This window comes from Accipiter gentilis, chromosome 11 (genome assembly GCF_929443795.1).
Source record: "Accipiter gentilis chromosome 11, bAccGen1.1, whole genome shotgun sequence".
Classification (NCBI taxonomy): Eukaryota; Metazoa; Chordata; class Aves; order Accipitriformes; family Accipitridae; genus Astur; species Astur gentilis.
Genome location: NC_064890.1, coordinates 16,996,679 through 17,009,001, shown reverse-complemented (window position 1 = coordinate 17,009,001; position 12,323 = coordinate 16,996,679). Strand labels below are relative to the sequence as shown.

General features: G+C 45.9%; 1 protein-coding gene across 5 annotated transcripts in view; it reads right to left on the bottom strand.

Moving 5' to 3' along the window:
* Positions 1–4,822, bottom strand: part of CPNE8 (copine 8) — a 109,739-nt gene extending 104,917 nt beyond the window's left edge. For 2 of the 5 annotated variants that reach the window (XM_049813943.1, XM_049813944.1), the window contains exon 1: positions 4,637–4,822. In XM_049813943.1, coding sequence (XP_049669900.1) covers positions 4,637–4,776 — 140 coding nt within the window. In that variant the 5' untranslated portion in view covers positions 4,777–4,822. The remainder of the gene's footprint in view (positions 1–4,636) is intronic. The other 3 variants (XM_049813939.1, XM_049813940.1, XM_049813941.1) reach the window with 3 other exon arrangements.
* Between the last annotated feature and the right edge of the window lie 7,501 nt (positions 4,823–12,323).

The window sequence follows — 12,323 nt, the reverse complement described above, 5'->3', positions numbered from 1 at the left end:
TTGGTCACACATAACCACTCCACAGACATCTAATCCAACCTGGGCACACATACACAAAGAAAGCAGAAAAATGAAAGCCAGACTTGCCATCAGGATGAATTTTATATTCTGTAGTTTGTACTATACAGAGTTACAAGCTCAAATAATTAATTTGTTATGGATATTTCTTTTATCATTCCATCTTCCTGCAACACGGATTTCTAACAAATGATTAATATTTCCAAAAAAACCAGGAGGTAAGTACACTGGCTGGAAAGAATCGATCTTGCCAGAAATCAATGCCTAGGACAATCAAAGATACAATTAAACATACTTTTGGGTACCACAACCACTAGAAAGTGGCTGGTGACGACTTTCAGACTGCCAAACAAAAGGAAAAGCAAAAAACCTGAAGTAGTACGTTTTGTTCCTCTGTGCAAGAAACTTGAAATTAAATTATCTTCATTACTGAGAATAGGAGTTGCTTAATTCCATTCAGCCCATTCATTAGCATTAGATTTCTGTACAAATTGTGAAGTGGCATAGAACCGATCCAAACCAGGCATGGGCAACCAATTGTATTTCTGTTGAATTAACCACGATAAGGAGTTTATGCTGCCTTTCCACACATTATGCCTGGTGTGGGAATACAGCCAGTGTAGAGCCTCTCCAGCATAAACCCTGAATGATGAGGACAGACTGCCTAACTGAGCATAAAGCCTAGCAGAGCAAGACTATCATAAAAAAACTTTCTCAATTAGCAAAGTGACCCTGTACTGTGTCAATATTTTACAACACTTTCACCATCTTTCAGGTAACCACGTCATCTTAGATACACTACTAGAAGTCATAAAGTGATCAAACTACAGCTTCTCTTTCCTATAGATATTAAAAAATTAGTCTCAAGAAGAAAATTCTGATTAGTAACTGCTCATTCAGTAAGTAAATAAACATTAACATGAGGCATAATGAAACTCTTGGCCTTTCTTGTAAGACAAGGTTTCATAAAGGCTATGGCTCAATCAGGAGACTACAGGAAAAAAGCTAGGTCGGTCTACACAGTAACCGTGAGGAGCATAAATCACCATTATACAGATCACAACAAAGAGTGACCATTATACAGATCACAACAAAGAGTGAAAAACTTGAGACCCCACTGAACTATGTTGAACTTCACATGTTCACACAGAGTACAAACTTCAAGATATGTGACAACCATAATCTACTTGTGTTCTCGGTATTAAATAGGGTACTTCAGTCAACAACATAGTAACTGCACTGATAGAAGGGAAGACGGGAAGAGAATACAAAGTTTCTTCCAAGATTTAACTAGATTGGAATCAGCAAAGAACACCACCAGAGGGAGATACAGGATGACAGATGCATGGCCTAAAGCTTACCACAAGCTCACATGGGACCACAAATTTACACACACAGCTGGTAAGTGAAGATTCAAGTCTTGGCACAGGCCTATAATCAGTATGCAGTGCAAATACCTCTTCAGAGAGGAAGAGGAACCTTTGGGCTGGAAAACAGCAGTGGAGTAAAAGAGCAGCCTATATTCTCTCTTCCTCACCAACTGCAGGGCCAAGGTCCTGATCCTTCACCACATGACAATCATGCAAAATTATGCCAGGCTGCAACAAGTAAAGAATGCATAGTAGGTGACAACTACATTTTCATCAGACCATGGATGCCATTCAGGGCGCAGAGGGAGATGGCTACCAGAACAATTGATCCAGACAATAGTGGACTATTACCAACACCAGAGGATCCTCTGGGATGACACATGTAAGTTGTTCTGCCACATTAGATCTGGCTCCTGAGCCAAAGAATACAGAGTCCTGATAAAAAAACTCAGAGGTTTGGGAATCTACATCTTACACAAGAGTCAGAAAAGAACTGTGAACTTTTTGTTTGATAGGCACTGAGTAGTAATAACTAGAAAAAATTAAATTAATTTCTTGCTTTCTAGCATTTGTAAAACTACAGCCAATGCTGGCATTCAATAAGCCATGGGAATCATATGAAAAGTTTTTAGTCATAAAGAAACCCCAGAAAGAGCACCACCTGATATCCAAAACATTTAGACTTTACAAAAGACTTTACAATTTTCATAGGCAATTTCTCATTCTATGAGATGCACTTCTCCTAAAGGCTACCTGATGTGTCCCTGAAGCTAAAACAGGCTGGCTTGCAGAATAAGAAGTAGTGCAATGCCATCTGCATAGTACTGAAACCCGGCTAATTTGGTAACATTGACAGTACAGGGATGCAGGGCAAATTAACTTGGGAAGTGCTGACAGTTGAACCATGCAGAATTAAAAGCTCAGTGAATAGAAGCTGTATCCTTACACGAAAGAGAGAGAACGGAAAGAGAGAGAACAGAAAGACTATTGTCTGGAGTCACAAATCTATCGTGTGGCACAAATCGCTTGTACTGCTTCACTGACCACCAAGTTACACCACCTGTACAAACTGGAAGAAGTTCCCATATTTCCTATAAAGAAAACAAGCAAAAAAAAAAAAAAAAAAAAAAATCTAGGAAGAAAGAACAGGTAGGAGCTGATAATTGTTGATGTAAACTAGTGACCAAAATTGATTCTACAACTCTTCAGGTATCAAGGTAAAACTAATGTCTTGACCCAAACTATTTTAAAAGCATTTCTCTCCAGGTGTGTAAGCAATACACAACTGCTAATTATTAAATAATTTTCAGCATTCTCTGAACTTTGCAGTTTGCTCTTGCTGTATTTCACAATTTCATTTAACGCTACTTTTCGAGAGCTTTAGCCAATGAATGTGTTTACAGATGAATGACAAGCATGTGTTAATCATTACTCTCCGCTCCAATGTCATTCATTTTATACTCAATTTTAAAGCATGATTTAGTAACCAAAAGCTGTCATCCCAGCACATAAAGAAGAAAGGAATCGCCACAGAAATTCCCATCCTTCTGCACTTGACATTGAGACATATCAGGATGGGAAACCATTTTTTTTTAAATAAGAAAAACAGACATGGATTTTGAAGATAGCCACAGAGAAATTAACATTGTAAACTATATACTGAAAGTAGTTACAAGTAAGGTAACAAAGGTCAGAATTGATCGTCTATGTCATATTCCTACATTTCTTCCTAACTACCTGATGGATTCTCAAATCACTATAAAACTAAGGTTTGAAGAAAACATTGCAGGTATATACAAACAATACCTGGAATGAAAGAAACTCCCATTATAAATGAACTAGGTCAAATCCAGCATAAATGTTCTGACATCTGTAATTGTGACAGGTTACTTGAGGAACCTAAAAGTAATACTCAAGGTCCTGGACTGCTTTTACACATAGCAGCACGCCCTTCACTGGACCAGGGTTTTCTGTGGTTGTTGCCAGCGAACTTGGCAGAGGCAGGCAGCAAGTACATCGGGGTGTCCCCATGTCAGCCTAGTGACTGTTTCAGTATTCCAAATTCAATCTTACTCTATTTCTTACCGTCTCAGCCTTCTTTTGAAATGCAACCTTGATAAAACATCAAATCATACTTTATTTACTAAGGAGAGAGAGGGAGTTGTCTGACAATTTAAGTTTAGAGCCCTGACGTTCTGTCCTCGGAGAAGTAGTGTCTGTCAACTGCAGGAACTCCCGGGCAGCTACATTAGAAAATGGAGCAGCGGACTGAAGCACAAACTTTGCCTCATTTCCCATCAGGAAACAACACTAACAGTTCAAATTATCCGCTAGAAGCTGCCAACTCTGGTGGTGAAAGGAACCACTGCTCTGCAACTACTAGGGAGTGCTTAAGGAAGCTGTGAAACATGAATAAAGATACGAATATGAAAGCCCACAAATGAAATATTTTTAGACCTCTAACGGGAAATTCCCTGCGGTTCAAGGGAGAAAGCAGGATTTTTTGAAATACCAATAAACAAACCGCGGCCAAATAAATGCCGAGGGACAAAACGGCATGCGCTAGGCTTTGCGCTACGGGCTGGCATTTTCTTAATTTATCGGCAACGGCGTTACGATAAAACGTGACGAGGTAGCACGCCCGGTTTCGTAACAGTTCGGCAGGAGAGCCTCAGACAACCGACGAAAGGATTATTCCGGAGGGGAGTTTCCTCCGTCCCCACCCGCGGCGCTGGGGACAGCTCCACAAGTTAAAACACCGGCTGGAGAAACGGCTCTGCGCGCACGCACGGCCACGCGACCCCCGCTCCCCTCCGGCCAGCTTACGGGAAGGATCTGGGGCGGCAGGCAGCAGCGGCCGCCCGTTTCGGCAAAGCCGGCTGCCGCCCGCAGCCCCTGCGAGAACCGGCGCTTCTGCCCCGGGGTCCGCCGGCAGCACCCCCGCCCCCGGCACGCCTAAGCGGGCTGCCGCGGGCCGGCCGCCGGCCTCGGGCTGCGCCCGGGCGCTGCCGCCGGCTGAGCGCTCGCAACTTCCCGGCGCCGGGCACCGCTCTCCGAGCGCTGGAGGGAAAGCGCCCCGCACGGCGCCCGGCGTGCAGCGGGCCGCCCCGCCGCCCGGCCGCTGCCCCTTCTCCCGGCCGCCCCCCTCGGCTGGCAGACCCCGGGGCGGGGGCCGGCCCGCTCGCCCGCCTGCCCCCTCCGACGCCCCCGGGACGCGCGGGCAGGGCGGCCCGCGGCCGCCGCCGTACCTGCAGGACACGGAGAGCTCCACCTTGGTGGCCGGGATGCTGGCGCCGAGGACGTTAAAATCCCCCACGGACGCCATGTTCGGAAACCCACCACTTCTGCCCGGCTTCTGCCGCCCCGCCGGCTCCTCCAGCCCGAACATGGGGCAGCGCAGGGCGGGCAGGAGGGCGGCGGAGAGGGAGGGCGGGAGGCGGCGCCAAGCGGCCCGCCACACCGCGGCGAACGCCGCCGGCCGCCGCCCGTGGAGCGGTGCGGAGCGGAGCGGTGCACCGGGCCACGCCGCCGCCCGCGGGCTGCCGCCGCCGCCGACTGAGGCGGCGAGGCGGGAGCGGGGCGGTGACGTCACCGCGGGCGGGAGCCGCGCGTGACTGCCCCGGCCCGGGGCGCGCGGGGTGCCCGACGGCCGGCGCGAGGGGCGGGCTGGCCGAGCCGCCCCGCTGGGGCGCCGGAGCCCCCGGGGAGGAAACGGCACCGGGGCCGCGGAAGGGCCCCGGCGGGAGCGAGTCCGGCGGGCGGTCCCGCGGGCTTTCGCTCCCGCGCCTCCCCGGTCCGGGCCCTTGCGCGGAAACTCCCGCCCCGCCCCGCCCCGCCCCGTCCCGTCCCGTCCCGTCCCGCAGGGTAGCAGGGGAATCCCCTGCCTCCCCGTTCGTGAGTCAGCGGGCCCCCACGCCCCGAGCAACTCCTCCCCGGGAGACGCGGAACCGGCGGGGCAGAGCGCGGGCCGGCCGCGCCCCGGCCGGTAACGTCCCAAACTTCAACGTCCCGCGCGCGGGCCCGCGGTGAGGCCGACTTCTGCTCCCGGGCCACCGACGCAACACGCGCCCCGGCGGCAGAGCCCAGGGGTGCCCGTCCCGGGGAGCGGCGGCCGCGGCCGCCGCCGCCGCCCGCTGCGGCAGGGCCGGGACGGGGCGCGGCGGCTCCGCTGCCAGCCGGGCGGGCTCGGCGCCGCCAGGGGGCGCCGCAGAGGGGCCGCGGCGGCAGAGCGCCCGGCGCCGCCGCCTCCCGCCGGCGGCCGGGGAGCAGCGGCCGTCTGCGCGGCGCTGAGCAGGGCGGGCGGCGGGCCGGCTGCTGCCCCGAGGGGTGGTCGCGAAAGCCGGGAAGAAGAAACAAACCCGGAGAACCAGACGATAACGTTAGTTGCCCTGGTAGAGAGAACAGCAATCGTTATTACAAGAGGCTTGAGCCAACAGGCGTGCTCCCGCCTTGGTCGTTATATGCGTTAAGTGACATGTTGAAAAATGGGAATTTCACCCTCCCGTCTACTTGCACGGGCCTTCCCCCCCCCCCCCCCCCCCTTTTTTTTTTAAGACCGCTAGTTCAGTCACACTGAATCTGCCCACAATTCACAACGACCATAAGAGTTCAGTCACCTTGTTTAGAATCATAGGATCGTTTATGTTGGAAAAGACCTTTAAGATCATCGAGTTCAACTGTCAACCCAACACCACCACGGCCACTAAACCACTAAACCATGTCCTGAAGTGCCTCGTCTATGCGCTCTTTGAACACCTGCAGGGATGGTGACTCCACCACTTCCCTGGGCAGCCTATTCCAATGTCTGACAACCCTTTCAGTAAAGAAATTTTTCCTGACATCCAATCTAAACCTCTGCTGGTGCAACTTGAGGCTGTTTCCTCTTGTCCTATCGCTTGTTACTTGATAGAAGAGACCAGCACCCACCTGGCTACAGCCTCCTTTTGAGGTAGTCGTAGGGAGCGATAAGGTCTCCCCTCAGCCTCTCTTTCTCCAGACTAAACAACCCCAGTTCCCTCAGCCACTCTTCACAAGACTTGTGCTCCAGACCCTTCACCAGCTTCGTTGCCCTTCTTTGAATATGCTCCAGCACCTCAATGTCTTTCCTGTAGTGAGGGGCCCAAAATCGAACACAGGATTCAAGGTGCAGCCTCACCAGTGGCAAGTACAGGGGGAAAATCACGTCCCTAGTCCTGCTGGCCACACTATTTCTGATACAGGCCAGGATGCTCTTGGCCTTCTCGGCCACCTGGGCACACTGCTGGCTCATCTTCAGCCGGCTGTCAACCAGCACCCCCAGGTCTTTTTCTCCTGTATTTAGTTTGTATCCATTATCATGGCATCTAAGGAGCCCCCAGTATCCATTTCTCATCATAGCAGTTTGATGCGATACGGAAGTGCTACCGTCCCATGTCATATAGGGACAGGTAAGGCACAGGCAAATTAAATGCCATGTCTGTAGTTGCACAGTACGTAGGACAGGTCAAAGATCACAGGATATCACACCAAATCCTGTACAGAACTCTACTCCTCTGGCTGTTAACGGTTTTACACATAGAAATAAAGAAGTTTAATGTGTTTATTTTCAAAAGACAAATGTAACAAGCCACAAACGTTACCAGAATACATTCATTTTGAATTTAATTTCTAGAGTCCTGTTGGTGTAATTCAAGTTCAATGCATGATCTCAAGTAGTATGTCAAAATAATGATGAACAAACGACTTGACTGTGGATACCTGGTCAGCTCCTAGCCAACAGATTAAGCAGTGGGAATACAGAAGACAGTAACGTGGTCTTACTTACAGGACGTATACTCCCTGTGCACAGCACACGTCTGAAACATAACTTCAGTGGCAGAAACTCAGCGAAAATATCACTGATATTTTTGTTCATAAATTTCTCACTTCACAAGCTACTTCTAATCTTCTGCCTCTGTTTTCAGGAAGGTATCACCTGAAGTCTCTTTTCTTTCTTTTCCTTCCTTGTCCAGTTGTTGAACACAAAGCAATTTCTCATCAGCTATCACCAAAGTATTTCCTCTTAAATCAGCCTGTTTGAAGCTTTTGGTACAGCCAAGAAACCACATGCCTTCACAAGTATTCTAGGTGTGTCTGCAGGCAGCCAAACTAGCAAGCCTACAGCTGAAATTGCTAAAAAAAAAACCAAAGGCAAATCTATGTCACAATTATCTTTGTCCATAGAGTAGTGTAAAGGGATGGGTGAAGGACCACTGGTGTCTTGAGAGGCTAATGCTGAGTACAAATAGGGTACTAGATGACAAAAAAACCTAAAAAAACCCCAGTTTCTAAGAAAAAATTAAAACTCTTTTTCAGCTTTATAATACTGTTCCTCCCTCTTTTATAATCCACTGTAAAAATCTAAACATAATCACTAGGTCCCACAGACCATGGCATGAATAATTTAAAAGGCATGAATAGTTATTATAATAACTATAATATATTACTATATATAATATAACTATTATAATAAGTATAGGCATGGGTAACTTAAAAGTATAGTATGGAAGTGTGATAGGATCTTATATACTTCCCTACTAAGGTTAGGTGGGGGGTTGGTTTGATCATTTTTGTATTATCTGATCTTAATGTTTTATTCTGCTTCGAAAAAGGGAAATAGTTGGTTATTGGTGATTCCATAAATAGAGCATCCTGTGAAAATAATGGTGGAGCTAAGGAAATTCAAGTCTTCAGTGTTGCTGGGGAGATACCCATCTCCTCTCATCATGTTTACAAAGGCACAGCTATTTTGTCTTCTGATGTTTCAGCTTAGAGTACGTAAACACATAGTTCTCAAGCACTGGGAATGATTCATATGGAAAAGAGAGAAATGAAAATGAGGGATGGTTGAAAGATATGCACCAATAGGGCTAAATATACATTATTATGATTCCAGAGAGGCACCTTGTATTTGCTCATTCTTAAATGGCAATGAGGTGTGGGGACTGGACAATATCTGGAATTTACATACAAAATACCTATCAGATTACAGTGTGAAAGAAACCTCAGGGCTGTCTGTTGTATATGTGTGCTGGTTTTGGCTGGGATAGAGTCAATTTTCTTCACAGCAGCTAGTATGGGGCTATGTTTTGGATTTGTGCTGGGAACAGTGTTGATAACACAGGGATGTTTTGGTTACTGCTGAGCCCTGCTTACCCAGAGCCAAGGGCTTTTCTGCTCCTCACCCCACCCCACCAGCGAGGAGGCTGGGGGGGCACAAGGAGTTGGGAGGGGACACAGCCGGGACAGCTGACCCCCACTGACCAGAGGGACATTCCAGACCATAGGACATCATGCTCAGCATGTAAAACTGGGGGAAGAAGAAGGAAGGGGGCACATTCCGAGTGATGGTGTTTGTCTTCCCAAGTCACCGTCAGGCGTGATGGAGCCCTGCTGTCCCGGAGATGGCTGAACACCTGCCTGCCCAGGGGAAGTGGGGGATGAATTCCTTGGTTTTCTTTGCTTGTGTGCACGGCTTTTGCTTTACCTATTAAACTGTCTTTATCTCAGCCCACAAGTTTCCTCACTTTTACTCTTCCGATTCTCTCCCCCATCCCACCATGGGGGAAGTGAGCGGGCGGCTGCGTGGTGCTTTATTGCCAGCTGGGGTTAAACCATGACAGTCAAACCGACACAATATGCTATGCTGACATTTGAATGAGATCATTGTCTCTGTGAAAATTTTGCAGTGGAAAGCAGGAGATATTTTCCTCGTTTTCTTTTGTGATTGTTACTTTATTATTGTCAGCTGTTGCTAATTATCAGATATCTACATAACTCATTTCAATACGTGCAATCTTATTTAAGGAATGAGGGATATACTTGCAGTAATTACAGCATAAACTATGAACAAACTACAGATTCCAGAATAGCTGTAATGTGTAACACTGAATTATTGCTTTAAAACACCACTGCTTCCAGGTTTCAGGAGTATAATTGAACCTGAATGCCACAGGATGCAAACATTGATTACTCCCCTCCACCGCCTCAGCTTTCTGCCTTGTAGATCATTAATTAGACATCTCAAAAAAAGAAGTTTTATGATTCAATCTTTGCACTCCTAAAAAAACCCACACACAATACCAACACAAACTCTTCCGTAGGAAATTAAGAAATTGGAAATGGCATCTATTCTTCTGTAGATATGAAATAATATGTGGATGAGTATAGGAGTGAGCTTAGAAGTGAGCTTCAGCATTATTGGAACAAAACAGCTGCAACTATAACACAATACCATTTTCATTACAACAAAAACACTGCTTGCTAAGTTTGAATCTGTGGTGAACATACCGTATTCCCTGGTTCCTCCTCAAGTATTGTTCAGTAATTCCCTTACTTAACATCCGACAAACACTATCTTTTTATCCTGGCTGCTCTCAAACTGTTTCTTTCAAGAGCCTGAAGAATGGAGTGAACTTAGCCATAACTTGGTGCTTTCTGATAGCTGAACATAGCACTGAAAGAATGCCAATATCCTAATACACACTGCTGTTTCAGAATTGTTATATCTTTCTTTCATGCCTTTGATTAGCGCACTCTTTCTTTGCTACTGCTGATTGTTTTAATCCATTGACCAAAGACAAGGCATTCAGCATTTGCTAGGGCAAGTGGAACCATCAGCGCTACCATCATTACTGGAACCATCAGCAAGCACCATGGCTGAATTCAGACCACAGGCTTTAAAAACCATCTGTGATACAACATGCTGATGGATATGTTCAGTGCCTTTATTCTAGTATGAATTACCTCCTATAACTCCATGATTTTGTAATCCGCTTTCAAAACACACAAATACTTATGAAGCTCTGTTTTTGTGATGGTAAGGTCTAAAGGAGGTGTCTGACTCAGAGGTTAGACATAAAAAATCTCCACTCCTTCAAGGTTTTCACTTTAAATACTAGTTTTTCAAGGGCTTATGTCTGCAGTCTCACAGGTGTCAAGGAGAATACATTCTTCAGTAAAAAGTATCTAGGCCTATGTTTCAAAGCCTTTGAAACCTATCCTTGCTGTCTGCAGGAAAAAAAGAGCATGTTGTCACCATGGCATAAGCATGAGGAAGTTAGTGAGTCATCAGTGCAGCGACAGCTAAAGATTTCACCATTTCTCTACCATGACAAAGTTAGTAATGTGTTTGTTTGTATACCTCTCTACTGGTTCCATGCAGAATAAAAATCACAAAGTATAAATATGACTTCCAAAAGTCTCCAAAGACAAAGGATAGCTATACAACAAATATTCTCATCTCACTATATTATACTTATCTACACCAGAATTGGCTATGTTATCTATCAAAGCACCTTTAGCACTAGATAAAGTTTCCTGGATTATTTCAAACTTTCTTCCAGTTTGATCCAGGTCAGAAGAGGCAGATCATCATCAGCAACACAACCATAAGGCTCCTTCCTCCCATATCCTAGGGAAAGCGTTCTTCTGTAGGGTCAACACAGCCATTCCAGGTTAAGTAGCTTCAGTTCCTGACACAGTTTTCAGTTTGTTCAAGAGCTCTTCAAAATGGCAAAGACCCCTGAAGCACTCTCAGAGTCATCCAGGAGGTGTCATGGAATCCATTTCACATCTTACACTTAGTACTGTATAGTAAGGTCTCTACATCTATGAACAGAGGAATTTTAGATCTACTGAGCACTTTTCGTGGCTCTCATCTCAGAATGAAGCATGTAGCATGGATCTCTAGTTCTAAGCATGTGACTTGGAGTATTTTTAGTACTAGTTTTCAGCAGTCAATGAAGTCAGATTACAGTTCAGATTTCATTTTAAAGGACAAGGAATCAAACTGATTAGGTCTCTTTGAATGAAGAAATGTTATTCATGCACCTTCAACTGAGCCACGGGCCATACTGATTTCATTTCTGGACAGGTTGCCAGAAAAATGTAAGGATGCATTTAAAGCCATTTTTTTTTAGAAAGACAACTCATGACTAGCTCATGGCAGCAGACAATTTCAGGTGCTGCTAAAGTAAGAGTGTTTAATATGGCAGCAAGGACAAAAAGATTGTCTGCATACAATTTATCTCAAAAAGTCTAAATAAAAATGTTCTTCTCAATGAACATAAGATCAGACAGCCCCAAAATGAAACCTCAACATGTTCATCACAAGGTCGGTTGAGCACTCAAGGAAAATACTTAAATTTCAGAAGAGGAAATCTACTTCCTCTTCAGCAACTTCCTATGTTCTTGGACCATTCTTCACGATTGGAATTATTTTTTTTGATACTTCCCTGCCATGCCCACTCACCTCCAGGCCTTTCATGTTTCTGAGAAATATCAGCTGATTTGCAGAATATATTGTGAGTGTTACAAATCTTTTAAGAATAATATACTACACAGTTTCTTTCTCTGCCTAATCTCTACCCACATCTTTTCCCTCAGCCTTCTTCCAGAGTGTTCATAAAATCACTGCCACTGTTAGCAACACATCTTTGGAGGCAAAATCTTCATACATAAAACTTGCTTTGTGAGTTGGCTAATGCAGAAGAAATTGTGCACTCAGTCTCTACAGATAATACATAGGTTGTCCAGTTATTTTCTTCATTGCAATTAAAATCAAACTCAGTTCTTTCAGGAAAAAAAATCATTACAGCAATTCTGAGCCCAAGAACAGCAATACCCAAATTGCTACATTTGAGCCATCCTTCTCCATCAGTCAGGTTTTGCCTTTCATTACTCATGCACATGACTTCATGTATTTCCTAGTAACATAGCGGAGACATCAGCTCACACTGTTTCAGGCATGGAAGAAATCAGTATCTCTGCCAAAATAGGCACAGATTTAATCATTGAGGGTAGACTCCACCACAGATTTCATCAGGGAGCCCCAATTGCTGACTTATTACCAACCCATAAATATTCAGACAAATGTGTACATGGCGAGGGTGATAACCTGGACCGGTCTGGGTAGGT